Source organism: Bradysia coprophila, assembly GCF_014529535.1.
Source record: "Bradysia coprophila strain Holo2 chromosome IV unlocalized genomic scaffold, BU_Bcop_v1 contig_5, whole genome shotgun sequence".
Taxonomy (NCBI): domain Eukaryota; kingdom Metazoa; phylum Arthropoda; class Insecta; order Diptera; family Sciaridae; genus Bradysia; species Bradysia coprophila.
In genome coordinates, this window is record NW_023503374.1 from 3,183,028 (window position 1) to 3,210,880 (window position 27,853).

At 38.1% G+C, this 27,853-nt stretch overlaps 5 protein-coding genes across 5 annotated transcripts; 2 read left to right on the forward strand and 3 right to left on the reverse strand.

The window, feature by feature from the left end:
- Positions 1 to 12,972: 12,972 nt before the first annotated feature.
- LOC119071545 (presequence protease, mitochondrial-like) lies at positions 12,973 to 16,376 on the reverse strand. The gene is made up of 3 exons (XM_037176444.1): positions 16,254 to 16,376; positions 13,249 to 16,187; positions 12,973 to 13,193 (listed from the first exon to the last, which is right to left on the reverse strand). Exons 2-3 carry the CDS (start codon positions 16,171 to 16,173, stop codon positions 13,029 to 13,031), a joined length of 3,090 nt encoding a protein of 1,029 aa, XP_037032339.1. The 5' UTR covers positions 16,174 to 16,187; positions 16,254 to 16,376; the 3' UTR covers positions 12,973 to 13,028.
- Positions 16,377 to 20,115: 3,739 nt separating this feature from the next.
- On the forward strand, positions 20,116 to 20,746 carry LOC119071595 (succinate dehydrogenase assembly factor 4, mitochondrial-like). Its single transcript, XM_037176550.1, has 2 exons — positions 20,116 to 20,276; positions 20,367 to 20,746. The coding sequence occupies exons 1-2, from the start codon at positions 20,207 to 20,209 to the stop codon at positions 20,633 to 20,635; spliced, it is 339 nt and encodes a 112-aa protein (XP_037032445.1). The 5' UTR covers positions 20,116 to 20,206; the 3' UTR covers positions 20,636 to 20,746.
- On the reverse strand, positions 20,730 to 22,455 carry LOC119071568 (WW domain-containing oxidoreductase). Its single transcript, XM_037176505.1, has 7 exons — positions 22,272 to 22,455; positions 22,116 to 22,206; positions 21,640 to 22,055; positions 21,398 to 21,577; positions 21,203 to 21,332; positions 20,981 to 21,109; positions 20,730 to 20,912 (listed from the first exon to the last, which is right to left on the reverse strand). Exons 1-7 carry the CDS (start codon positions 22,367 to 22,369, stop codon positions 20,736 to 20,738), a joined length of 1,221 nt encoding a protein of 406 aa, XP_037032400.1. The 5' UTR covers positions 22,370 to 22,455; the 3' UTR covers positions 20,730 to 20,735.
- A 1,214-nt stretch (positions 22,456 to 23,669) lies between these two features.
- LOC119071573 (alpha-methylacyl-CoA racemase) lies at positions 23,670 to 25,239 on the forward strand. Its single transcript, XM_037176512.1, has 4 exons — positions 23,670 to 23,924; positions 24,011 to 24,164; positions 24,224 to 24,289; positions 24,357 to 25,239. The coding sequence occupies exons 1-4, from the start codon at positions 23,817 to 23,819 to the stop codon at positions 25,145 to 25,147; spliced, it is 1,119 nt and encodes a 372-aa protein (XP_037032407.1). The 5' UTR covers positions 23,670 to 23,816; the 3' UTR covers positions 25,148 to 25,239.
- A 639-nt stretch (positions 25,240 to 25,878) lies between these two features.
- On the reverse strand, positions 25,879 to 27,250 carry LOC119072008 (2-oxoglutarate and iron-dependent oxygenase JMJD4 homolog). The gene is made up of 3 exons (XM_037177126.1): positions 26,873 to 27,250; positions 26,636 to 26,813; positions 25,879 to 26,554 (listed from the first exon to the last, which is right to left on the reverse strand). The coding sequence occupies exons 1-3, from the start codon at positions 27,201 to 27,203 to the stop codon at positions 25,879 to 25,881; spliced, it is 1,185 nt and encodes a 394-aa protein (XP_037033021.1). The 5' UTR covers positions 27,204 to 27,250.
- Positions 27,251 to 27,853: the final 603 nt, after the last annotated feature.

The following is a 27,853-nucleotide window of genomic DNA, read 5'->3' on the forward strand; positions in this document are numbered from 1 at the left end:
TCTTTACATTCCATAAGCTTAATATTACTATTGAATGCAAGGAAGCATGGAACTTTCAACAGCTATTCTTTTCGATGGAATCCTTTGGCGATATAAAAAAAAATCCAATTAATTCCGACACATTATTTAGTGGCATTACGATTAAAATATCCACGATAATGATTAAGACGAACACACTTCGATACTAAAAATGACCGCTCATCACTTTCCGTCACTGATTCAACACTATGACTAATTTAGAATATTTGAAATTATTTTATGTGTTCACGTTCTCAGATTAAAAAAAAAGAAAAATTAAAAAAAAACTTACAAATATGTCTCCTGCACAGTGCTCCCGCAGACGGTGAAGTGAGGACGAAGAAAAAAAATGATGTGTTAGGAAATGTATCAGCGATGAGTTAAAATGTGAATGAATTTATGAGTAGAGGTAGAATGTACAGTTATGTAACGACATCCAAGCTATTTTTACAATAATTTGGTGTTTGTTTTTTGTCTGTATTCAAAAAAAATATTGTTGTTGCACTGGAAACAAACATCATGTGATTTAGGTGAGACATCATTTTCTTGAACTGAAAATGTCGGAGAAAAGTTGTTCCGTAAAATGTAAGTCTTCGCCGGGGATAACTATTATTAACTAATATTCTTACTGCTGATTTCGATAACAATGTTGGAGTTAACGAAACAAAAATTTCCTTTACTAGGGAAGGAAAATGGACTTTCCGTCCCTAGAGAAAAGTCTTTCCTTCATAAAGAAAAACGTCATACTAAACTCGGGAAATAATTTGATATTTCGGGCTAAAGCCCTCGGACACTTTTACTCATCTGTATACGAAATATCAAATTCCTTCCCTTGTATAGTAATATACTATTGTTTTCTACTCTTTTCTCATTGCCATAAAATGTCAAACTTGCATTATTGCTACCAACTATTGAAATGAATCAAAGAAAATTGGTAGCAAATGCAAGTTTGACATTTTTTTGATACCAACATCGAAAGTTGATACTTTCGCCCTCGAAATCCGGGGCGAAAGTAAAAAAATGCAAGTTATGTGTTTGAGCGGGGAGAAAGAAAGAATACATAAAGCGAAAGTCAATATACATAATGCGAAAGTCGACTACATAATGTAATAGTCGACTCTTGTCAATAAGTGTACTGCGATCAAAATTGAAATAAAGCGTGCGCCAGTGCTCTTATTGAAATTAACATACGAAGTTGATACTTTTTGTTGCTGAATGATTTGTTAGTTATTTGTTAATTTTTCTGTGTGTTGTTGTTGTGATGGCAAAATAATTAAATTTTTGATATACCAGGGGGCTGCCGCCCCCTGGACCCCCGCATTTTCTGGCTAAATGCCTTCATATTTCAACATTTTGTTCTGATGTTTGCGATACGTATCAACTTTCGATGTTGGTATCAAAAAAAATAGTATGAACGACTCGGGGCAAAAGTAAAAAAATTCAACCTGTGCGATTGAGGCCCTTGCCTTCGGCGCGGGCATCAACTCTCGCACACGGTTGAATTTTTTTACTTTCGCCCCTTGTCATTCAATGTACTATTTATGACAATTCGAAAAGAGTAGAAAGCAAAAGAAATTTTTCGTTAACTTCAACATTGGCATCGAAATCAGCAGTTAAGAGTCATGTCACAACGTTCGTGACGTTGATACAGGAAATCATATTGATGTCGTTAACGTCGGGGAGAGAATGCAGACATCCCAAACGCGATTTTAATTTAAAAAATTTTATATCGAAAATCCAATCAAAAACATTGCAATTTCCTTACGATTTTCACATTGAGATCGAATAAATCACGCCCCAAAAATATTGAATTCACCATCGACAAAATGATGCGTTTGTTTCTCCTTACTGTCTCTCGATATTTTTTTTTGTGAAGATGTGAACATGTTCAACAAGATACATTTACACGCTCGGTCTATAATATTTAGAATAAAAATAGACATCCGGTCGTTCCAAATAAAAATTTCGAGTCTGTGATTCAGTAACTCATTCTGAGTCATTTTCTACCAAATTTACAAAAAAAATTTTTTTTCTGAAGTCAAACTTTCATACTCTTTGGCAACATAAACTGTGATTTCCGTGTATAGCATGTCGAGGAAAATAGATTGTGTTGAAATACGACTTGGAAATATAACTGCGATATTGTGGTATGCATTCAAAATGAGCTTAAACAACCACCATTTTGTGATCGCCAGACGTCGAATGTTGTACAAGGAAGGAACTAGAATCTTATTTCAATTCCATTTTATGCGAAACTATATAACGAAATGGGTGGAGGAAACCACTGTGATGTACGGTTAATAATGCAAACTATCTATATGGCAACATATCTCTCTTTCTCTGTGGATATTCCAATATTCCAATATTTTATCAATATGGCTACAGTTCTCGTCAGTCCCGCTAAATTGCTTTGCGAAACTATAATAAAATATCTTCTTTTTTTTAAATAAAACTTTTCCCGAACACAATATGACTTCAATGATCACAAATAACAATGATGTAATATGGATTCCGAATTGAAACAACTGAGAGAAAGAGAGAGGATAAAATAATATTTTCCAATAAAAGGATAATAATAAAAGAAGAATCATAACTAATGTATAAGCATATCCTTTCAGGACCTCAAATTCATACCGAAAACGATATTCACAACCGCATGTGTCACATCATAAATCGACCTTTTAACTTTTAATAATATTCTGCCCGCCACATATGTAATATCTCTCGCTTTTCTTTGCACATGCACACACACACATCCATATAGAGAATGGTTAAAATGTTACGGGATGGAAAATAGTGTTCTTTATATTATTTTTATAAAATACAATATCCTTCTCTCGCATGTATTATCCATAAATATTTATGGGACGACAAAAGGACCATATACGTATATCCATCTATCAATAGATATGCTACACTACTACAATATATCCGCACACTGGATGAGTGGTGTATAGTATTAAGTGTAACATGATATGGGAATGTTTTTTTTTAACTTCAAGTAGCCACACGAACATCTAATTTTAAAAGACGAACCATGTTAGAAACCTATTTATACAGTGCAAGTTTCCCCAGTTTTGTGAAAACTGTGGTTTTAACCAAAAATGTAGCATCATATTTTCGGGTACATTTTACGGAATATATTTTTCGTTACACGCGGAAAAATGGTTGCACGAAAATTTATTTCGAGTCATTTTCAGAGCGTTTTCTTTTTAGGGCCAGTACACAGTTCATGAAAAATTGACTGAAAAATTTACCGTCTGCAAAATGATTGGAAAAAATGCGGCGACAAGTTTTAAATGTGGGGACTGAAAATTTCGGTTTTATGTGATTTATTAGTTCAACATTTTGCATCCCAGCACAGAAAAAAAATCAATCACATGAAACCAACGTCAGGCACTAGAACAGATTTGAAATAAGGGACCTACTCGACGCAGCAGTCATCATTTTTCTTAAAAATTCAGTTTTTTTATGTTTGTATAATACCACTGCGGGTACCAAAAAAGAGGCCGTTTTGACCGTTAAAAAATTTGTTCTGGTGCCTGTTTATAGTGCGTTGGTGCAATACTCTCTCTAGCAAAACTCTCAGGTCTCTGTGTCAAATTCACACCCTATTTATGTGTATTCTACAAAAACTATTCTACATTTTGACTGACTACGCTGTAATTTACATGGAGGCTACTTAACACTTTTACCACCTTAATAAAAGTAGTTTATTTGCTAGAGAGAGTATTGGTTGATGAAACATAAATTTTCAGTCGCCACATTTAAAACTGTCGGCCAATTTTTTTCAATAATTTTGCAGAGTGTAGATTTTTCAGAAATTTTTCATGAACTGTGTGTACGAATATTATGAACCGATACGATGGTGTCTGACGAATTGCAACCGAAATGATGCAAGAATTTGCTTTTTCGTTCCGAAAAAACCTTCAACAAAAATGGCAAAATGAAAAAAAAATTCTTTTTAAAATGACAACTTTTTCTTCAAGTGTATCGCATAATTTACAGACATACTTAAGTTCTTCTGTCTTTTATTCGTTTCTTGGGTTCCAAAGCACCACATGTTTAAAAGATGTGACATTCTAATGTGCTCACACACAGCACACAACAAAAAAAAGAGAAGAAAACGAATTATCTCATGCATTGTATGAAACGGAATTGTTATGAGCATATTATATTATGATATGTCCCAAATGGCAAGGAGTTGGATCTGCTCAACAAAAAAAAGAAGAAAATTTTAATGTTGAAAATTAAATTTGTTCACAAGAAAATAAAAACTCAGATTGAACCGGGTGAGATAGGCTTATAGTCACTAGCAACACAAAGTTATATCATATCAAGCATTGCACTCATGTGAAATAAAATTCAGTTCGAAAAAAATGAAACGAGAGAACGTCTACCGTTCCAGTAGTTCGAAAGTAGTAAAAATCTTTGTCATGATTACATCACCGAAAATTTCCAAATTTTCTTCGAAGAATTAACTCCATGATCGTCATCTCCGATCCGCAATTACATTTTCATTTCGATCACATTTTGTGGATTTATAATTTTACCGGAAATGAAAAATATTTAATTTAACTGCAAAGCGACGCACTTTTACTCTTAAAAAACAAATACAGTTTTCTCGATCTTATTACTCAAAATGAAATATTTTCTTCAAAATTTCACAAAATTAAAGAAAAGAAAATATTTCAATTCAAAAAAAAACTCACTTGATTTTACAGAACGACCGCACGAATGATCTTAACTTATCGAGAACTCAAACGATAATGCACTAAGGATGCATATTATTACAAGCAAGGAGATCGTATACTGAGAAGGGGTCTAAAAATGGCTACAACCAAATGATTGGTCGCTTATATGTTTTTTAGCTTACAAAAAAAGTTATTCTCGAAATACACTGTGTGGTTGTATATAATAGTGTTGTAGCCGAATTTGACTACGAAACGATTTTTTTTTCGAATAACATTCTTGCTTGCGGGAGATTTTCTTTTGCTGCTATTTTTATTATATTTCAATATTTTGACATCGAGTCGTCGGTTCTTTGCATGATCTGATTTTTTTCTGTTTTTCTGTAGAGAAGTATTGGATCGAGAAATGTCCTCATACGTTGGCTATAAATGAGGCATCTTACAAAGTTCGACTCGCTGTTAATGTTTCATAATTTCAACTCAAATTATTCAAATGTTTATTTCTCACTTTTATGCTGTAGGCAGACGAAATACAACGGTCTGTAAATGTATACAATTAATAATTCAGTCATACGTTCTATTCGTTCAAAATAGCAATGGTAAAAAAGGAATCGAAAAAAAAGTTGGAAAGTTTACGATGCACAGGTGTGTTTATTGACAATTTGTAAGAAAGAACAATGGAGACGTTGAAAATCTTTGACACCCAGATCCACGTTAAACGAGTTGAAAAATGAATTCATCACTCGTGAATGAAAAATTACGCACAGTCGTCGTTCTCACATATCACTTCCCTTATTTAAATGTTTGTCTTATTTTGTTTAACAGACACGTAAGAAATTGCAGGCCAGGGAATAGCTATTAATGCAACCGAGTGATAATAGCTATTTTGCTAACTAGTTCGTAAATGGGGTTGTTTTGCGCACTAGATGTGAGATTGATGATACGAGCGAAGTGAGTTCGGCAGTACATCGACTGTAATGTCAAAATCACCAAAAATTAACACAATTGCAGTCAAAACATTTATTATTTTCATGCAAAACCACATCGACATTGTCAGCTATAACTAGCACATACATGAAGCACCTACTACAATACCAATGGAATCGGTGCGTAAATATTAGCTTTGCGCTGGGACCTGTCAATTTACGCACTGATATGTGCAGCTTCCACTACATCATGTAACTCTAGTCAATGGATCTGTCAAAGTGTGTAAATTTACTCTATTTAGATATTGAAACCAAAGCACTATTAGAACAATTGAGACGTTGAAAATCTTTGACACCCAGATCCACGTTAAACGAGTAGAGTTGAAAAATGAATTCATCACTCGTGAATGAAAAATTACGCACAGTCGTCGTTCTCACATATCACTTCCCTTATTCAAATGTTTGGCTTATTTTGTTTAACAGACACGTAAGAAATTGCAGGCCAGGGAATAGTTATTTATGAAACTGAGTGATAATAGCTATTTTGCTAACTAGTTAGTAAATGGGGTTGTTTTGCGCACTAGATGTGAGCGAAGCGAGTTCGGCAGTACATCGACTGTAATGTCAAAATCACCAAAAATTAACACAATTGCAGTCAAAATATTTATTATTTTCATGCAAAACCACCGACATTGTCAGCAATAACTAGCACATAAATGAAGCACCTACTACAATACCAATGGAATCGGTGCGTCAATTTACGCACTGATATGTGCAGCTTCCACTACATCATGTAACTCTAGTCAATGGATCTGTCAAAGTGTGTAAATTTACTCTATTTAGATACTGAAACAGATGTAGAAATTATGAATATTCTGACATTACAGTAGTTGTTATGCAACTCAGCATCACTCAAAAATGTTTTTAAAAAAATGTCGGAGCGCTTGCATTCGTTGAGTACTTGAGTCGGCGATTTTACGAACTGTCCTTATCATACGAGGGTGCTATTGTTGTGAAGGTGAAGATGTTCGAACCATAATATACAAACACTCAATGAAACTTGTTTAGAAAGTCAGTCAAAGATTGTCTTCAGCAATTCAGCGAAGAAACGCAGCCTGAAGCTGTGTAAAATTAAGTACCCTTGATGAAATTTGTGGTGATCTTTAGTTAATCAAAACGCTTTTTAATTCAATTCGTGCACAAGGAAAAAATCTCGATTTTTCGCTCTTTTACAGAAATTCTTTCACTCGCTCCGCTTGCGACATACAAGTGACACCTTTTCGAATGGCTTCTAAATTATGAACAGACGCAGTCGTATGCGTCTTATTCGAAACAGTCGCCCGAAAAGATTTTTTACCGAAGGGCTTTTTTGGGCCAGTGCGGCACTGAATTGTTCTAATCGTTTATAGTCAATATGTTTATTTTGTTGAAATTAAAATCGAATTATTCAATTCACCAATCCGCAACTCGGTCCCACTTTTATCTATTTTTTTTTTTAAATAAATTTCTGAATCAATTCAAAAATTAATTAAGTCGAAGTCGGCACATCGAACAAACAACGTTTTTTTCCTCAATTTTACACACATTCAAAGCTGGGTGTAAGTTTTGCTTAAAAATAACTCGTGTTATACGAGCCAAATTTGTAAAGTGTTCTTTCTACCCGGAGAGCACCGTCGTTCGACAATGTTCAACATATTAAAAGACAAGAATAGAATTTTACTGCCGCTGTAGGAAAGAAACCAAATGGAAATTCAACTCACACTGTTTGGACACGAAATCGGAATGTATGATTCTCGTCTACTACTTAAGTGAACGTCGGACGAGAGTTCCGTGTAGTATCGTTTCGTTTTTTTTTTTGCTATTCAACGAATGATGAGAATTTTTATAATCATCAACGAAACCCCGATATCTGCATTGGTTAGCGACAAAATTTTATATTGAAGAGAAAGAACATTACAAACGCTTATTTCCTTGGTAGAGATATGTAATATTTCGGTGTAGTTCCATGGTTCATCATAAATTCAACTTCAAAAAGTTTTGTAATTTTGTTTACAAGATTATTACTACACAAATTCGGGCTGAAAATAGAATCCATTTCTAACCAATTAAATCACACGTGCTTTCGAATGTTATAAACAGATATGCGCTCATTTTTATTTTATTTTCTGTGTACGTACACTCATTGGGATCCGAAGCCAGAGCACGACGATCCAATATATATCGTGTAAAATGAATGTTTGAAAACAAGGATAAATTTAGAATTTCTGGTATTTTCATAAATTGGATTTCATACGTAAAATATCACGTCTTTCGAAACAATATCATTTTCCACTCCACGCTTTTACAGTTTCGAGATCAGATTTGATGATGTTGTATGGAGAAATTCCAGCGTCGAATATATATTTTCGTCAGTTTGGAGAATTACGTAATTCCGAATGAATAGTTGAGGTGAAAAATTTCATTGGTTTCTGGATTTCAGAATTCTTCAATGTGTTTTTGTTGCACAGTAAACGAAAACAGTCTGAGAATTTTGGATTTGACGACTAGAGACGGGAAAAAAAGTATAAAAATTTCGTTTTTTTGGGTGACTTGTGGCCCTCTCGCACACACCACCCCCAAAATGAAATTTTCATTTTCATGACTTTCACAGAAAAACAGTCTATCTTGTGTAGACTTGGGCCTTTAACTTGTCACATACGGCTATTCGTCTGTTATCGATAACGACGACAAAAATAATGACAAGCTCTGGGTATTACCCAGTGGGTAATAGTCGGGTGCGAGTTGTCCTTTCGCTCATATTGAATGTGAAAAGCGATTTTATGGTTGATTATCGTAGGTGGGTCGGCCATACGAACTAGAATCGCAATGTTGTCAAGCTGGGATCAGCCTGGTCTGGGCCAGGGAGCCGCCGTTAGCCAAAAAAAAAATTCGGCTCTATAAAATTTAATTTTGATCCGAATTAAGGGGAAAAAAATCCTGTGTTCCTTGAACCTTTCTGCATACGACAAAAATATAAGTGATTGAAAAAGTAATTCAAGATGGCGCCCATCAATACAAAAAAGTGTGCAAATCTGGAAAATCCGAGAAATGCTTTTTTTAAAGTAATTATTTTTTTTTTATTTTTAACATAAGATAGATACCATTCGGAATATTTTCGCCCATGGAACCATGTCAAAAATATTTCATTTTATATTTTTAAATAAATTTTCAAAAATCAAATTTCATAGAGCGAAAAGAGGTGTTGGGCAACGGCGGCTCCCTAGACCAAACTAAGCCGATCCCAGCTTGCCAACATCGCGATTCGAGTTACTGGTCGATCCATCTACGATAATCAACCATAAAATCGCTTTTCACATTCAATATGAGTGAAACGGCTTTTTTGGATAACTCGCCCCCCGCTTCAATATGATCCTTCATATAGTAAAATGCATGTTAAAAAAATTGAAGTACAAGATTTGAAAGCAACCGATTAAAAATACATTGATCGATGGAAGTAATAGGTTAGTGGTTCACTCAGCATAGGGTACAGGTTTTATAGCAAAGGGCTCTGGTAATTCTTAAGTGTTGCTCCACACACGAACTAAATAGCCTCAACTAGTCCGTAATATGCACCTGCACTGATCAAGGTAAACATATGTTGATTCACGCCTCGTCAAAGAATGTTAAGGAAGACAAACGAATTCGACAAGCGTAGCCGTGTGACTGTAGTCACGTATGCATAATGGGATTCGTGGAAATGATACGGGTGATGAACTCGCCAATCTCTAGGATCCAACAGTTAATTTTATAGTGCCGGACCTAAAACTAAGGCTGTCTAAGGAAACACGGGAAGCTTTGGTTGCACTATAGCTGCAACAAGCTACCCTATCTATCATTGTGTTCTGGCACCTGAGACTGGTGTCCATATCCATAGGGATTGCCCACTTTACAATAATCTCAGGTTCTCATCTTCGGGTTTACGAACTCTAAGATGAGGATCTACAATCATTAGAAGGTTAATGAGTTCTTATCGCCTTCACCGAAATTACAAGCAATCCTCTTTCTAATGACAATCCAAACAACGCTCTACGTTTCGTGTAACTGGAGAAGTTTCAATCTGAATAGTGCATGTTATCGGTTTTTGATCACCTCCCACTAGCCACACAAGCTTCGAGGAATTTTTGAAAGTGGTTTTGGCTTCTAGGGATGGTTACCTTTCTGTGCGCGTGATAAAAAAAGTCCACTGGAAAATGGGTCCGATTTCGGTAAGCTGTTTTTCCAAAGAATCCCTCACAACAACGCACTTCAAGCAAAAGTGATCGTAGTGGTCAGCTGCAGAAAGTACTCTATTTTACATAAAAATATTTTTACGTGCGACACACTGTCAAGTTTCAGTAGAGAGTACCACTCATGCTTGAAAGTTTGGTCGAAGTTTCGGCAGAGTTGCTCAATTTGAATGTGAATGAAGTTTGAAAGTAGCATTACCTGAAGACTTTTTAGTACGTGATGGTGTACATGCCTGAAGCCGACAGATTTAATAAAATTAATGTGCAACAACGGAATGGTCTTAAAAATTTTAAATTTAAATGCCTCACGATGACAAATAAAAAAACAAAATCCAGCATTTAAATTCTATTTTCGTGGAATTTAATCGTCCAACTGCGATAGTACAGAAAAAGCTAAATGAACAGAAGAAAAAAAACCAACTCACATGCATAGCATAGCGTGGTGCTAAATTTAGTGATTCAAGTGCAATAGCCTCAGATTTTATTTATAATGCAGACGGCAATCATGTGTCATTTCTACTTTGTGTAACATAATTCTATCTCTCCTTTAGTTTTAACGTAATATGCTGTTGTTACTACTGTGTAAAGTGGGAACTCATTTTTTTTTTTGTACAATAAGAAATAGGAGCGTCTTTACAAGGCAAGTTCATGCTGGAGATCCATTTCGGTCGACAGAATTTATGATTTTACTTTCACATTAATTTAGGTAATGTTCGAACGTAAATGGTACATTTTTTACGATAATTTCGAAATTGAGTTTGTTCAGTCTAAGGGAAAGGGAGGAACGAAAATGTAATTATTATCCACGAGGATTTTTTAATGGTTACCATTATGAGTTGTAATTAGGCAGCACTCTAACACTCTATAAACGAACTACAAGAACGCAGCAACTCTTCCCTGCGTCCAATTTGCCAACAAGAAAGTATTGTTGTTGAAGTCGTTGCTATAGTGCAACTCAGCATCATAATGTTCGAAAACTGTGAACTTTAGATATCTCTGTTGCATTGATCGTTGTATGACTCTTGGTGCAGAGTACTTTATTCGTGTCACGGTTTATGGATCCACAGCACTGCTACTAGCATGAACACTGAATTGACAAGTGTAAAATTTGGAGGCTTTAGTGATACGAGCTACCGCTTAGGGTTGTTTGTATTGTATGTTTTAACTCATACAACGAAAGCAAGTCATCTATCTGTACAACAGAAACGCAGTGTCTACTATGATTTCATCAGCCTCCAAATATTTTCTATGTTCATGCTAGAAGTAGGGCTGGGGTGGAGCCTAATAAAGTACTTTGCACTCGTTGTCATAATAATTATTTATGATATTGACAAGAAAGTACTGTATTAGGCTCTAGATGTGTAATTATGACACCAGGCCGAAGGCATCTAAAGTTAGCAATTTTTGAACATTATTATGCTGAGTTGCATAAATAACCATTAAGCAATTCAGTGAAAATCAACGCACTCCAAGGCAAAGGAATAGATTTTATTGACTGTCATTTGGCCCCTTATTTTTGTATTATGTTTGATTCAATGTACGGTAAAAACGATTTTTGGCAGGCCGAAAACGAACGAGAACCTCCGCGCTTTTGTGAACAATTTGTTAACCAATAATTTTTTGATAACACCTCAAATAACCTTGGAACAGACCTATGGAACGTCTGTAACGCTGTTAGAATTTCGGACTACTTCGTCGTGGAAGCCTCTTATTTAAATCCTGTTCTTTTGCCCGTTCCTTTGCGTGATTCTATACAGATTACAAATAATGAGCATCGCTTGACCCTAGCCTAACATTTTAAAATGAATTCCCTGAACTCTGCTAAAAGTTACTGGAGATTTCTTCGGAAACGTACCTACCGAAATAAGACGCATCTTCCAGCGAACTTTTTTATTCTGTGCCCTGAAAGGTATTGGTCCTAGAAGTCAAAAATGCCGTCTAAAAAATTTCTCAATATTTGTGTCGCTAGTAAGAGATGATCAAAGAACCGAAAACATGCACTTTACGTATGGCGTCCTTTCCACATACATGAAAGCAACGCACTTCAAGTATGTGTGGAAATCTATATACCAACAAAAATCTCTTCGAGAAAAGTGTGACGCAGTCTTTGAAATACAATTTCTAAAATGAATGATATCGCTAGAGTTGACGCTTTCAGCTTCGTTACGCAAAAATTAAATTTTACACCCAATTAGTTCAAACAAGCTGGCTTAGGTTTTCTCATCATCTGCCAAATAATTTTTACAAAAAAAATTTTTGACTGGAAACAACCAAAATTTTACCAAAAAAATCTGCGTCGCATGTGGCAGATAAATTTTCTTGCTGGTCTGTTCCTGAACATCTGCCACTTTGCGACGCAGATTTTTTTGGTAAAATTTTGGTTGTTTCCAGTCAAAATTTTTTTTTTGTAAAATGAAGATTAATGATTAATGATTAATGATTAATGAAGATTAATGAAGATAGAATAGGATTTGTGGTGATACAGGCCAAAGGAAAGAAACTTAAATTCTCGCCTATATATAGTTGCCGCGTCTCAAAAAATTTTCTTCGTTCTTTTTTTGGAAGTTAGACTGCGTCAAGTCCTCCGCTGTCGCTCCGGACATGATATAGTACTAAAACGGGACAGTGTATCTAACACATTTTGGCACTGTAAAAAAATCTGGGAACATTTTTCATTCGAAATAGTACACTCTATTTGACAGCTGTCTCTCGAAGCCCTTTTGCTTGAATTGCGTTGATAAAAGCTATGTAGTTGTGCGGGGTGTCGTTGGAAAGGTAATTGCGAGTACCTTCGTTACAAATAGAACCTTATTGGGTTCAAAATTCATCTAGACTGGGATGTGAGCAGTTGAAATTAGGGGGAATATTTTATGATTTTGGCGAACTTGTAACACGAACACGAAAAAATTGTATTCCCTGATTGCTGGCCTCAGCTTTCGAACGACACCATGTCAGAGACTAGGATCAAAATTTTGGCTCTTTTAGGATTTTTTAGGAGTTGTTCCATGTTTCATCAGTTCCTTGGTTGACAACAGCTACATCAACTACAGCAAAATACTCGCAGATCAGAAATTCATTGAATTTTTTTTTATTTTTCATTTTTTAACAAAAACATTCACAATTTCCACTCACTGGCTGACAACGAATCCAGCTGCTTTCAATTCTTCATTTTGCGGTCCAAGAACGTAACGTCCTGTCGGCTGATCAGGTCGCTTCAAATACAATTCTGTAACCCGTATCAAGTCTTCGTGTCCAACATTTAGAACTCGTTGCCGATGTTCGTTACGCAATTCCTGTTGTCGGATAACACAGATAAATATGAACAAAAAATCGAAATGAATGTTTTACCTGACTTAAGCCAAATATGAACATATCTTGACCCTTCGATCCAGCCGCAACTGGAGCATCAATTCCTTTGATTACTCCCAACTTGGCTTCGAACACCGTTTGATCGCAGATGGATTTAAAGTTTTCGGTAATCCATTTGCCCGACTGATCGAAGATCTCCAAAGTTTTGATGGTGTTCGGATCGCGATAGCTGAAGAAACTGAACATTCCATCTTTTCCGACTCTAATACCGCTCCCATATGCACCATTCTTTTCACGCACCATTTTCAGCAGATACTTTGACGACAAAACTTTTCCGAGTACCTGGAGAGCAGCACTGTCCGCATGCATGTACGGCACCGTTAAAAATGATTTGGCGCAATAGTTCACTGGAATCGACATCACCTTGTGAACGTTCAACGGTGGCAATATAGCCGATGGCATCATCGACGGAAAGTAGATTTGTTCGGGATTTGTGGTGTTCCGAATAAATCTCGTTAGATTGTCCATGCAAGGTACGAATGTGGCAGCTGATGTATTGATCGCACACTTCAAGTTACAGTTACTGAAAATATGATCGGCAATGGCGTCCAACTGGTACAGTATTTCATACGGGCTGGCCGTCTTCACCAAATTCTTCATGAACGTAATGTGCTCGATTCCCGAAAGATTTGCGGACAAGTTTGAGGAATGGCTAACCAGACCGGACGCCCCTTTGATTGCGTAGCTGTGACCATTTTCCGCAACACCATTGGATAAATGGGACATATAATTTGCAAGAAGCATCTCGAAGCGCTTGTGGTCATCGAAATTGAATTTTGTTAGCAGATCGTGAACGACCTCGAACATCAGCGGGACATTTTTGTCCAAACAATAAGAGCCAAACATTAGGCCAACATTGTAGGCCATCACATCGTAAATGCTCTCCGATGAATGAACGTTGAAGCCTATGCCAGACGTGATCGAATTGACGTACTTGTCAAAAGTACGGTAGTCATGCGTCAGAGTACCCATTTGATTGATCACGTTTGCGAGGAGTGGAAGTAACGGCTTGTGTTCGGGAAGAATGTCGATAACATTGTACATCCCATGGAAGTACGTAACTTGGTTCGTATTGGTCGTCACCACTTGCGTTGGAATGCCGCCCACATTGAAGAATTCGATTTTGAACGGCGGTGGTGGGTATTTCACATCATGCAACGACAATGATGGCAGTACGTTTGCATTGCCTTTCTTCTTCTGTGCCTCGGCTAACTTTTGACAATTGCTGGCTACTTTCTGCTTCTCTTCTTCCGATAGAGATTCGACTTTCTGAGCGATAACTTTCTCTTCCTCTTCGTCGAACTTCTTTTCGTATTCGACATCCGGCGACATTGTCATTGTCAATCGATGATTGTTGTCCTTGAAATGCTCTTTCACCTTTTTCTGCAAATACTTCGGATCCTTGGCAATGTTGTTCCGAATCTCTCGCAAAAACTGTTCGAACTGTAGATATTTGAGCACGTCTGCGTCGTGGTTCAGAGCAGCCGTTAGTATGAACAACAAATTCAAGCCGAATTTGGCCGATTGATGCTTTAAACTCAACTCGTAGCTGTTCAGGACACTGTTAACGTGGTCCGGATCGAATCCCTCGTCAATCACATCGTCTATGGTTTTGTGCATCAATTTCTCAATCTTCAACAAGTCCGCCTTATCAACATCCTGAAATCCAATGACAAACATTGTATCCTTCGTCGACGCGACGTATCCGTTCGAGGGCAAATAACCGCCAGATATGTTCGGTTCGATGATGTTGGAGTAAAATTTCGAGTTGGGTCCTTGGTACAACAGTTCGGTAAGGACATGCAGCAACATCGTTTCTTTGACGTCGGTCACATCGTTGGTCAAGTATCCCACGGCGATTTTATTTTGTTTTTCGATCGGCGCTCCCATTTCGTCGAATCTACCTTGTATGGTCAGTGACAGTGGCTCGTTCCATCGCTTTTGGGACGTTACTTCACTGAACGTCGTTTCAATCGGATCGTATTTGCTTAGATACTCATCGTTCAGGTATTTCAGTGTGGGAAGTAACGGGAAATTTCCATAACTGTAGAACCGTGCATTGCTTGGATGATAGTACTTTCTGTGAAACTCCACCAAGTCGGCATGACTTAAATTTGGAATTACTAATGGGTCACCGCCAGAACAGTACTGGTATGTGGTGTCCGGCATGATTGCATTCAAGAATTTACTGGAGAATAATTTGGTCGTTTCCGAGAAGGCTCCTTTCATTTCGTTGTACACGATGCCTTTGATCACGAATCCGGCGTCCTGGTCTTTCAGATCTTTGTGCTCCAAACGCCAACCCTCTTGCAAAAAGTCCAGATACTCAAGCTTCGGCTTGAACACCGAATCCAAATAGACTCTTTGCAGGTTTCTGAAGTCCTTCTCGTTCATACTCGCAAACGGATAACTTGTGTAGTCTGGCCCCGTCAATGCGTTCATAAATGTGGCCACACTTCGGTCGGACATTTTGTGGAACGGATCACGTAGCGGGAATCGTTCCGAACCGCTGAGCACATTGTGTTCCAGTATGTGAAACATTCCGGTTGAATCGGGTGGCGTCGTACGGAAATTGATGGAAAAAACGTTATTCGTGTCATCCCTGTCCAGATGAAGGTACTTCGAGCCGAGCTTTTCATGTTTGAAGACATACGCCGTCATACTGAATTCATGGATCGGTTGAACATCAATGCACAAAAATCCTTCGTACTTCGATCCGGGCGTGAATTTGAAATTTAATGGAGCCGGTACTGGACCACTTTGATGAATTGGTGGATTCTGTATATTCGGCTGCAGCTGACCATTTTGCGGTATGAAAAGACCGTTCGATGGAAAACCTGCACACCGTTGAACTATGTGACGCAAGTTCCACATTTTTGTAAATCGTTTTGATTGTCGCAACATTTTGCAAGCGTTCACTGGCCGATCGAAAGGTTTATTAGCTTTCTATTAACAACGCTTCGCTATTTTGTTTCAATATTTACCTTGACTATATTGCTCGTCGATCTCTTTTTTTGTTCGTTTTTCGACTAGACAGAAAATTTGCTGGGTTTTATTCCGTGGATTCCTTTGCGTACATTTGCAGCGGTTGCTAGATTTGAAACTAAGTTAAGTGTTGAGAGTGATTTTTAAAATGGTGTCGTCAACAGAGATGTCTTATTACTATCATGAAGACTCAGAGCATATTTTTAGTAAATTATTTTGGGAAAACTGACCAATCAATTTCCAAAATTTAAGAAATAATTTTTTGATAAATTTCGTAGATTTTGCCCTGCGAAGAATTCAAGGACAAATATTAGTTTGAAACGACCAAGGTAGATGGCATTTGCAACAAAATTTCGTGCCACCGCACATCTGATTCAGCCATACATTACCTTCATACTAAATTTACCTTGGAAATGACAATAGGCTGTAAAAGTGTAAAACGATTGTAACGCTATAGGAGTGTAGCGTAGCGGTAAGGTTACATTCTTCACGGGTTTTAGTCAATGCTATATGGGCGGAGATAATGCCATATATAACATAGAATATATACACAAGGTGTGGTAATGTCAAAATTTTTATGGAACGGAGGAAATAGCTATTTCATATAAACAAACTCACCTGGTTTGTACATTCATTGATATATAACTGAATCAGATTTGCAGTGGCATGAATCTGAGCCATCTGTTTCGTGATAGGCACAACATTTTGTGAAACACAAGTAACAATTAAAAAAAAGTGTGTCATTAGCGTCGAACTATTGTGTTAGGTCGAGCGTCTGAATGGCATTACCTCCACCCATATATTTACCTTGGTTTTAGTTACCCAATTTATCCAAAGTAATCACTTTCATTGATCGGTTCACCTGTAGAGGAGAATGGAGTTTAGAAACTCAGGGTAAAATCTATTACAATTTAATACTTTTCTTCATCAAAAGTCTGCTGTCACTGAATTATTTTTTCATGAACAAACTTCACTGCTGTGACATTTCATGGGAATGAATCAATGTGAAGTACTATAAAAAATGTGGCGCCTCTACAGGCCAACCGACTAGACGAAGAGGCGCTGCAGTTTTTCAGTACTTCTTCACTCTGTCTGATACAATATTGACATGAAATGCCATAGCAATCGATAGCAATGAAGTTGGTTCCCACAAAAAAATAGAGCGTTGACATTTAGAAGTTTTATGACGAAATGGGACAAGTGGCTTGGCCTGTAGAGGCGTTACATTTTTTGCATAGTAGTTCAATCTTCAATTTTCATGTGAAACAACTTCACATTTGTCACTACAGAACAAATATCACCAATGGTGATAATCACCATATGAAAATAAGCGCAGTGACAGCAGTAATTTTATGACAGAATGTACTATGGGAAAACTCTATTACATTTCTTCTTAGTTTCTTAACATCATTCTCCTATGTACTGGAGAACTATACGAAAATCTATTACATTTTAGAGTCAGTTTCCAACGTTTCCAAACAGCATTTCCATGTAGGAACTTGAAATGAGGAACACTTCTCTGTTCATAATTGTACAGAAATCTATTACATTTGAACTCTAAACAGCATTTCCATCTATAGACGTTTTAAATTTGAAGAAGAACTGGATGGTCTGAGAGGAAGAACTACTGGCAGCTGACAGCCGTAATCGCTTCGCTTTAGATTACTACCGTTCACGTTCGTTGAATAAATTAAAAGTGAAAATTGAATGAAAGTGATCAAAAGCGAAGCGATTCTTGAAACTTAAAAGCAATGAAAGTAGATAAGTAGATAAGTAGAAATTTGCACTAGAAATGAGTTCGTTTGAGGTGGCGCCATGCAAATCCGTATGTGCTCCGGCTAGAACAAATTTGAACGTTTGGCCATACCTATCTATTTACTTTCATTACTTAAAAGGTCTATAAACACGTAAACGCATAGAGTTACACTCTATAACTCTATGCGTAAACGTATAATGCAAACCCTAAACTAAAAATAGTGCATAACTGCGCATTTACATTTAGTCGGGTTCTTGCGTCAATACGCTCGCTTTACGTGTTTCGAGCTTTTCGAGCACACAAGGTATGGCAGGAGGTATGGTCTAATGTCAAAATTTGTATGGAGCTGAGGAAATAGCGATTTCATATAAACAAACTCACTTTTCAATGAAAATAACTGAGAGGTGAGTTTGTTTATATGAAATCGTTCTTTCCTCCGGCCTGTATGGATAGACCATACCTGCCACCTGGCCAAAAAATGAAGATTCTGTCCACTAAAATTCCAGAGCACAGAGTGTTCACATTCTGTTTACAAAAGAAATTCAGGTGTACAGAGTGTTCACATTCTGTACACGGAAAAAGTCAGTCGTACAGAGTGTTCACATTCTGTGTACACAACTCAAAATGTGCACAGAAACCAAGAACAGGTGAACAAATGATACACAGTTCGAATACAGATGTGAACTATTTTGAGCACGATCTGTGAATTTTTCACAGTTTGTTAATATTTTGTGGACAGAAGTCGATTCTAATTTATCGTTTTACCCGAAGGGCTGGTTTGCACATTCATTGAGAAAATGTACTCTGTAACTCGATGTAGCAAGGACTTGTAACTTATTATTCTTGCAACAACTCTCGTGAATCATAGGTGTGTTCCAAGTAACTCTGTAACACGAATTTTCACTGGCCGAACGAACACGATTTACTCCATGGAGATCGGTCTTCACATAAATATTGATGAGGTTATGTCTCTATATGGATGAAATTTGACAGTTCGTATGGCTTTAGCAAGGCTGTATACTTTGGGGAGGTCACGCAGATACAGATACGCGGGTTACACACCAAAGTTGATGATAAAATGGCCGATTTCATACAAAAATTCACCTACTCTGATGATTCTCGTCGTCTTGATGATGTGGTGAATTTTTTGTATATGTAAAGTCATCAGAAGTGGGGTGTTCCCGCATATCTAATAAAATGGCGGTCTGCGTGACCTCCCCAAAGTATACAGCCTTGGGCTTTAGAACAAATACTGTTAGGAAACCTCGGTTGGCCTGCAGAGATTTTTTTCAGTACTTCATTCTTTGCGGTCTATTTTCATCTACATACAGAAGAGATGTTAATATGACGACTGGGTCGTTTCGATGGATAGAGGGACTATGTCGAATGACAGTTGGGTTTTTGAGAGAGAATTCAATACATTTTCACTCAACCAATTTCAAAATCATTCGCCATATTCAATCTATCCGTCGAAACGTCCCAGTCGTCATATGACCATCTCTCTGTATACATAGCTTCACGCCGGTATGCAAAATGTCCATGAAATGTTACAGCAGTGAAGTTGGTAAAATATAGAACTCACATTTGCAATTTTATGAGAAAATGTACTAGAATTATACGAAACTCTATTACATTTGATCTTTAGTTACTTTAGTTCGGGTGAATCTTCATTTGTTATGTTGCATCCGTGACATTTTACATGATCATGTTGTTGGAACTGCGTTGTTTAGTATTGAGTGTTGCAATGTGTTGCAACCTAACAAAGTGAATTTGTCTTGTGTCCAACATTATAAAGATTATATTCACCCGAAACTTTGGATCCGTGTGGTCTTGCGGATTTGCGTTATCTTCAGTATGTATATTTACCTTGCTTTTGCCATGCAAGCAAATTCACCAAAGTCGAATTTGTATGGCGTGCTGAATTTTTAGGATGAAACGTCGTGTCTACCGGTATCTGCGTGACCTCTGTAAAGCTCACAGCCTTCCTGACACCAACGAACTCAATAAAATTGCGATTCGCTGACCTCTCCAAGTTTACTTATCCATTTCTGTGCCACTCGTGTTAAACGAAACGGGCTGACTATGTGTGCACAAAGTTCAGTTCGTTGATTGAGCAATTTTGTAAGAAAACTTCGCTTTCCTATGACAGTCAGCACCAAAACATATGAAAGTTAGTCAACAAAAACAGAACTGAAAATGATCGCTTCTAAGTGGCTAAATAGCACTGTGTGGCACTTGAGATTCAACCAAATTAGTTTAAGGACAGGTACGTCGTACATAGCTACGTTAAACTTGCTGCTTTTGATTGCTAATTCTGTTATGCAAACTAACTTCCTGTTCCCCTGACTACCAACAGCATTACAACGTACTCATTCGACGGACAAACCAACGTCCGACAAACCGTTGAGTCCACGCATGGAAGAGTTTCAGAAAAAATTGCGAGAAAAAACACCGATCGGTAAACTGGACGAAATTGAGGGACCACATCCGTATCAAGAGAAAGAGCCGCTGAAACCATTTCCCAACAACACTAATCCGGAAACGGGCGAAGTTGGTGGACCGCGAGGACCCGAACCGACACGGTATGGTGACTGGGAGCGGAAAGGTAGAGTTAGCGACTTTTGATTTTTCGCCAATTTGTTTAGTGTAATTGTTATGACACGATAGTATAAGGTCCGAGGCTTTGGACAACGGGACAGTGATTAGGAAAAGATTAAAATTTCTTTCAATTTAAAATTTGTTTAATCAATTTCTCACTGATGTCAAACAGCGAGCTGGCCATTTCTTCATTCTGTGACGCCACACTCGGAGTACAGAAATAGCAATTGTTGTAGTACTGTCCACTGATGCCAGTCAATTCCGTGGCAGTCGCACAATAAACGGTTGTGCTTGCAGCTTGTTGCTAATAATTAAAGGAAAATTGGGTTCGGTCACTTGCTTAGACCATTTCGCCGACAACTAATGACTTACCAATGACTTGGTGAATGGTCGTACAATAGCAAAGATCAATCGATAGAACCACCAATTCCGTGACAGTGACGACGAAACCATGTTACCGGGATGCAAAGAGTACACACAAATCCCTTTGTTTTGCCAACGCTGACGGGGACGGAAACGAACGATTAGTACCGCAAGAAATGGAAGCTTGACATTCCATGTCGCCCTTTTACCATTGTCTTATTATCAACTCACCCTTCCCAATTCCCTGGCAAAGAGAACATTGCAAAGTTTCGCGTTATTGTAGGCCATCATACTCCAATACTTTTGTGGCGACGGCATCAACAGCTGTTCGCTCAGCTGTGTTGCAGGTAGATTGGAAAATCTAAAAAAAATATTGTTGGTCGGGTTATTCACCGAAAAACAAATGATTTGCTCAGAAGCACAAACCTATGCGATTCTGACGACACGACGACCACCCGTGAAGTGTGATCCAGAAGATTTTCCAGCGAAGTTACCAAATGGAAATGGGACAAATGACACACCTGGAATGTTGTTTCAATATTGTCTTCACTTAGGGAGTACGGCAGTGCAAAAACAGCCGCATTTAGAATGAGCATGTCGATGTGACTGTAAGTATGGTCCGGGGAAACGTTGGTGAATTGTATTATAGTCATAACTAACCAGCTTACCTGACATCCTTCTGAATATCGTCAACAAAATGTTGTACCGACCGAAGTGAGCCCAGGTCCAATTTCATAAATCGACATTTCTTCCCAGCAGCCGGTTTTTCGGTTGCAATTTTCTTTATCGCTTCTTCGGTGGCCTTTTGATTGCGACAAGCCATTATAACCGTACAACCATGAAGTGCCAGCGATCTGGCTGTTTCAAATCCTATACCAACGTTGCAGCCAGTTATCAGTGCGGTTTTGCCGGATAGGTCTTTTCCGTGTAAGACCTGTAAAGCCGTACTGCCCGCATCGAACCGTTGTCGAACTTCGCTAATATTTCTTGGTATCTCTTCCACGGCGAAGGCGAGTCTCGGATCGGTATACGTTCTTTGAATGTTTTTCGTATCGATGAATACTGTGCGACCACCGGGCTCCGTCTAGGAATGGAATCAAATTTTAGATGTCATGACATTTATCCGACAGGCAGCGATTCACACTTCTCGTTCCCAGCCGAATGGTAAGTCACCGGCTACTTTTTTGGACTTTCCGGTGCGTGGATGGGTCCATTGGGTGGTTTTGTTTTGATGACTGAAAAATGAGTCAGCTCTTTGAGAAACGAGAAAATGGTTTGAAAGCGTTCGCTGTTCATTTACTTGACATAGTAAACGTAACCGTTGCTTGTCGCTCGTTCTTCCCAAGCGGGAGGTAGTTCGTCTTCTGAATCCGAATCTGGTAGTTGAATAGGAGCCATTAAAAACTAAGAATATTCAATTTTAACCGTATCAACAAAGCGATAAGAAGGACAAACACACAAATATGTATCTCAGTTTGATTGACAGCTATGTGTGCGGTAAATGAAGACAACACAATCTAGTACCGACGTCACAAATCCCGACAAACAAAAAGAGGAACGAAGAGAGCCAGTAAGAGACTGTTAAGTGTCCATCCCACTCTACAAAAAGTACTCCGTGAGAGCAAGGCTGTATACAGCCTTACGTGATAGAATCGTGAGAGCAAACTGTCAAATAAACAAAGAAAAAATTGAAAAAATTCAATTTTGTCTCTCACACGGAGTGCTTTTTTGGTAAGAGGAAACTAAGCATTATGACGTGGAAGTGTAGGTGAAACTGAGTTTGAACAAAGAAATTGCGAGAGCACAATAGACTTGGACGATTGATTTTAGCCAAAAATCGTCCACGACAGGTATGTTGTCAAATTGAGTGTGTCTTCATCGAAATCAGTTAAATAAACTGGTTAGTTCCCAGTTAACTGGACTTTTACATACAAATTTTGACATATCATCGAGACCAGTTAAATAATTCTCTTTTCTTCGCTCTATATGGTATAAAAGGGGGGAAAATTACCAGTTCACTTACTGGTCTCGATGGGTGATACGTCAAAGTGCGTATGTAAAAGTCCAGTTAACTAGGAACAAACCAGAGATATTATTGAGGTTATGGTTATATGGATGAAATTTGACAATTCATATGGCCTTGGAACAAACCTATTTAACTGAGCTCTTTTGGTGAACACTCTTTTTGACATTCTATTTTAATGCTTGATTTTCTCTTACCAAGAAAGTACTATGTGTGAGCGACAAAATTGATTTTTACTCTCACGAAGTACTTTTTTTTAGTGGAAACCATATATAACACTCAATGTACTGTAGGGCTTTTTTTAGAAACATGTTTCTAAAAGTTTCTTAGGTTTCTCAAATGTTTTTCAAAGTTTCTAAAGTTTTTCAGAAGTTTCTGAAAAGTTTCTCGAATTTTTTCTTGAGAAATTTTAGAAACAATTTTAGAAACTTTAGAAACTTTGAAAAACATTTCAGAAACTTAAGAAACTTTTAGAAACATGTTTCTAAAAAATAGGCCCTGGTACTGTTATGATGAGAGAGAAGGAAATGTAATTCAGACCAGTTATTTTAACTTGCCTTTGGGATATGTCAAACATTAATTCTAATTTGCAATGACAAGTACCCCAAGGCAAGTTATAATTAAATGGTCTTCGAAACTCTCGCTCTGATCATAAAAGTGTATGTATCACATCCTACGATCCAACAAGCGCTTAGTGGGATTTTGTTGAGTTGATAATGATTTTCAAACGCCAAAACACTTTTCGCATAGCAGTTCAAAGATTAAGTGGTTTTTGGATGTTCATCGTATACTTAGTATTAAATTGAATTTACAAACTGCAATATGGCACTAAAAGGAGTAAGGGTTATTGAACTGGCAGGCCTTGCACCTGGACCATTTTGCGGAATGATTCTATCCGACTTTGGAGCTTCGGTCACGAAAATTGATAGAGTAAGAGGCTTACGATGGATGTCTCTGCCGTTTATTAGATTCGAAGTATTCCATAGCAGTGCAATTTATGCTAATTATTTTTGCAGACATTGAACAATAGACTCGACTGTCTAGGACAGGGAAAAACAACACTTCCACTCAATTTAAAAAGTCCGAAAGCTCAGACAATCCTGCGAAAACTGGTAACGAAATCCGATGTTATTATTGAACCGTTTCGTCCTGGAGTAATGGAAAAATTGGGTTTGTTCACATTCGGTCTGCAATTACAAATCGGTTATAATACTTGACTGAACAACTAGGTCTCGGTCCGGATGTTTTACTGAAAGATAATCCTGCGTTGATCTATGCTCGGCTAAGCGGTTTTGGTAAATATTGCTGGTTGCTGTCTATAGTAGCTTGTTCAAAAGAGAGAATTTTTTACCGCTTTTTTAGGCCAGACCGGTCCATTGTCAGAAAGAGCAGGACATGATATCAATTACTTGGCAGTTTCTGGTGTTTTATCCCTTCTCGGAGAAAAAGAATCGAAACCGAAACCTCCAGTGAATCTATTGGCTGATTTCGCTGGCGGTGGACTACTCTGTGCATTCGGAATTTGTGTGGCGTTATTGGAACGGAGTCGATCCGGTAAAGGTCAAGTAGTTGATCATTCGATGACCGAGGGAGCTGCCTACGTAGCCTCGTGGCTTATGAGATCACGTGAACTGCCGATATGGGGCAACGTACGCGGGGACAATATGTTGGATGGTGGTGCTTTCTTTTACGACACATACGAAACGAAGGACCACAAATATATGTCGGTTGGTGCCATAGAACCACAATTTTTTAAACAGTTCGTTGATGGATTGGGATTGGAAGACATCAGTCAATTCGGCGACAACGATGCTGCTAAAGCCAAAGTGACAGAAATATTTAGAACGAAAACCCAAAAGGAATGGACCGACATTTTTGAAGACATAGATGCGTGCGTGTTTCCGGTTGTTGAATGGAAAGATGCAAAATTTCATCGACAAAACAGTAGCAGGAAAAGCTTTGTCGATAGTGTAGGTAGTGTCATACCAACTCCAGCTCCAGTTTTAAGCAGAACACCAGGAAAGTCGGGTGTATTGAAGGAGGAAACGAATAAGGAGACCATTGAGAGTTTACTGGAAGAAATTGGTGTGAGTAGGGATGAAATTAAGGAATTGTGCAGTGAGGGAGCACTTAATTTGGAATCAAAGTTATAAAATTTTGCTGCGCAGTACGATGGTGATGGTTGTATGACAAATGCAATTTCTGCATTTCTGTACTGTTGGGGATAAAATAAAGTGAACGTTGAGTCGATTTGCAGGGCAATGAATGAAACGTAGAACCTCTGTTTGCTGGTGAAACAACAACGTTGAATAGTGGAGATCTTGACCTCGTCGTTTGAGAACCTAAATATGGTTTTGATGGTGAGTTCAAAAATATTTGTCACAACTCCCCTCCGCTGAAACTTCGGAAACCTTTGTTGTGAAAAATGTGGTGTTTACCTCGGGAAAAAATTGGAAATTGCATTTTCATTCGTGCGACGTAAATAACCTTATTTTCTCCACTCAAATGGGGTGAGAAGATGGCGTTTTGTTGTTTCATCTCTTGTTTCTCCTTCACCTTGGGAAGAAATAGGAAATTCCCAATTTTTCCCAATTGTTCGAATTTCCTATTTTCTCTCCTTGGTAAACCAATAACCACTTCTCGGGTTACTTGTCGGCCTAGCTTCGCTCTGACCGCAAACAATACCATTGAAATGTAATTTCCAACTTTTTTCCCCTCGTTGAACATTCTGAACATAATTGACGTAGGATGCAAAAGAAGAAACTTGTACAAGGCCTACAGTTACTTACCGATCAAATTTTGGTCATTGGCTCGGCGCAAAATGACGTCCTTTTTATGGGGAAAAAAATCATCGGCGCCAAGTGGTCTGTTCTTTCAACAAAATTTAGTCGATGTAGTTCTTTAACTCTTCATTTATTGCTGAGCTAAGTTGATTACACGCATCCCATATTTCAACACCGAAATTTAGCTCTTTGTGGCTGCGTTCCACTTTATCCAACACGGAGAGACACGACTTTAGGTCGAAAAGGCATAGGTTTTCACCGATCGCAAATTCATTTATCGGCAACTGATCTCCTGTTCTCCTATGCCGCTGAATTCGATTATCGACAATGACTTTCAGCAGATCGAAAAAGTCTTCGAAATTCATGCCATGCAACGCTTTCAACATGATTTGACAGTGGCCTTCAAAGTTGTCCATGTCACGGCAATCACTGATTTCTATCACTACTTTCTGGTAATTTTCTTGCAACGCTGACCACACATGCAACACATTGCATCCGTTAAAGAAATTGTGATTGATCGAAATGGTGTCTTCGATGTTGTGGACTTGATGATACCAGCCGGATGGAACGAATATCGTGTCGCCGGCTTTTTGCAGCAAACAAATGTACGCACAGCCGGTTTTCTGCAACATTTCCTCGGTTATGGCAAACGGAAGGTTGTTCAAATTGTCCAGCAGCTTTCGTTCTTCATTCGGATGCACCAAAATCCATTTTTTGATTCCGAAGATGTTCGTTGACCAGCTGAATGACTGAAACACATCCACATGAAACGGTGTCCTTTTTGAGAGGAAGAGAGAGAGAGAGAGAAACAAAAATTAATTTTTAAAGAAGTGCGGATAACGCAACTGCGTTGTCTACCATGTCCCTTTCGGTCCCATATAAACAAACTTATAATCGTCCTGTTCGCTGCCGTGGAGGTATTCGTTGAGCCAATCTGATGCGAAGTATTGGGGTATGTTGTAGAAGTCATAGGAAGGTTGCCCTTTCCTCAGATGCCAGTCTTTCAGATACCACAATTTGTTGTCGCAATTAGGTTCTGCTTTTTAACAAAATTTGTTTTTTACAATATGCACACACGATGGGAATATCACTCACCAGTCGACCAATAGTCCAAGAAGTCGTGAAGATTCATTTCGAATTTTTCGTGTGAATTTAAATGTTGCTTACTACAATCGGCTATCGGCACTTTATGGTTTGGTAGGGTTTCCCTTAAATGGTCAAAGTCGATTCCATCTGATTTGATCCATGTTTGCATGGATTTCCATTTCTGTGGAACGGATTCGATGACAAGTGGAACATTCTGATGCATGTACTTCTGGTGGAACACGTCGTACGTAAGGTCATTGCAATTTATTTTGTCAATTTGCACTGGGCTTGAATGTGCTTTACACTCACAAAAGGTTTCAATTCCACTAATTTCGATCATGATTTTTGTTTATTACTTTGACAATCAGCTGTTTACCATTTTTCCGTTTTGGCACACACGGCACAAACACATTCACATCATTCACACACATGATGTCAGAGCCTGTTAGCAATTTTATTTTTAGACCCGTACGAAGTACAGGGTCAATTAGAGTTTCATTTGTCGGTTTTTTTTTCAGAAATCTCGGGCTTTCGGCCCCTTCCATGAAAAATAATGGGCATGTTAAATAGTGCTGGCACCTACTGAACTAACTGTTGTAAGGTATTTTGAGTATAGCTTTACTCCATCGTACGGTAAAAACGATTTTTGACAAGCCGAAAACGAACGAGACCATCCATAGGCCCATAATGCATAGCCTCCGTTTTTGCGAACAATTTGTCAACAATCATTTTTTGATTATGGCTCTATGGATGACGGTTTGGCAGCTCAAATAACCTTGGAATGTCAAAATGAACATTGCAAGAGATTAGTTGTAGAAGATGCAGGCAGAAAACAGAAGACTTTTGAAACGAAGGCTGTAAACCAACACTCCCCACGCGCAGATCACAACTTCTTCTAATGATTTTACAAATAAAAAATTCCACCACATCATCACGGCGAAGAGAATTATCACAGGTCATTTTATCGCCAATTGTGGTGTGTCAACCGCG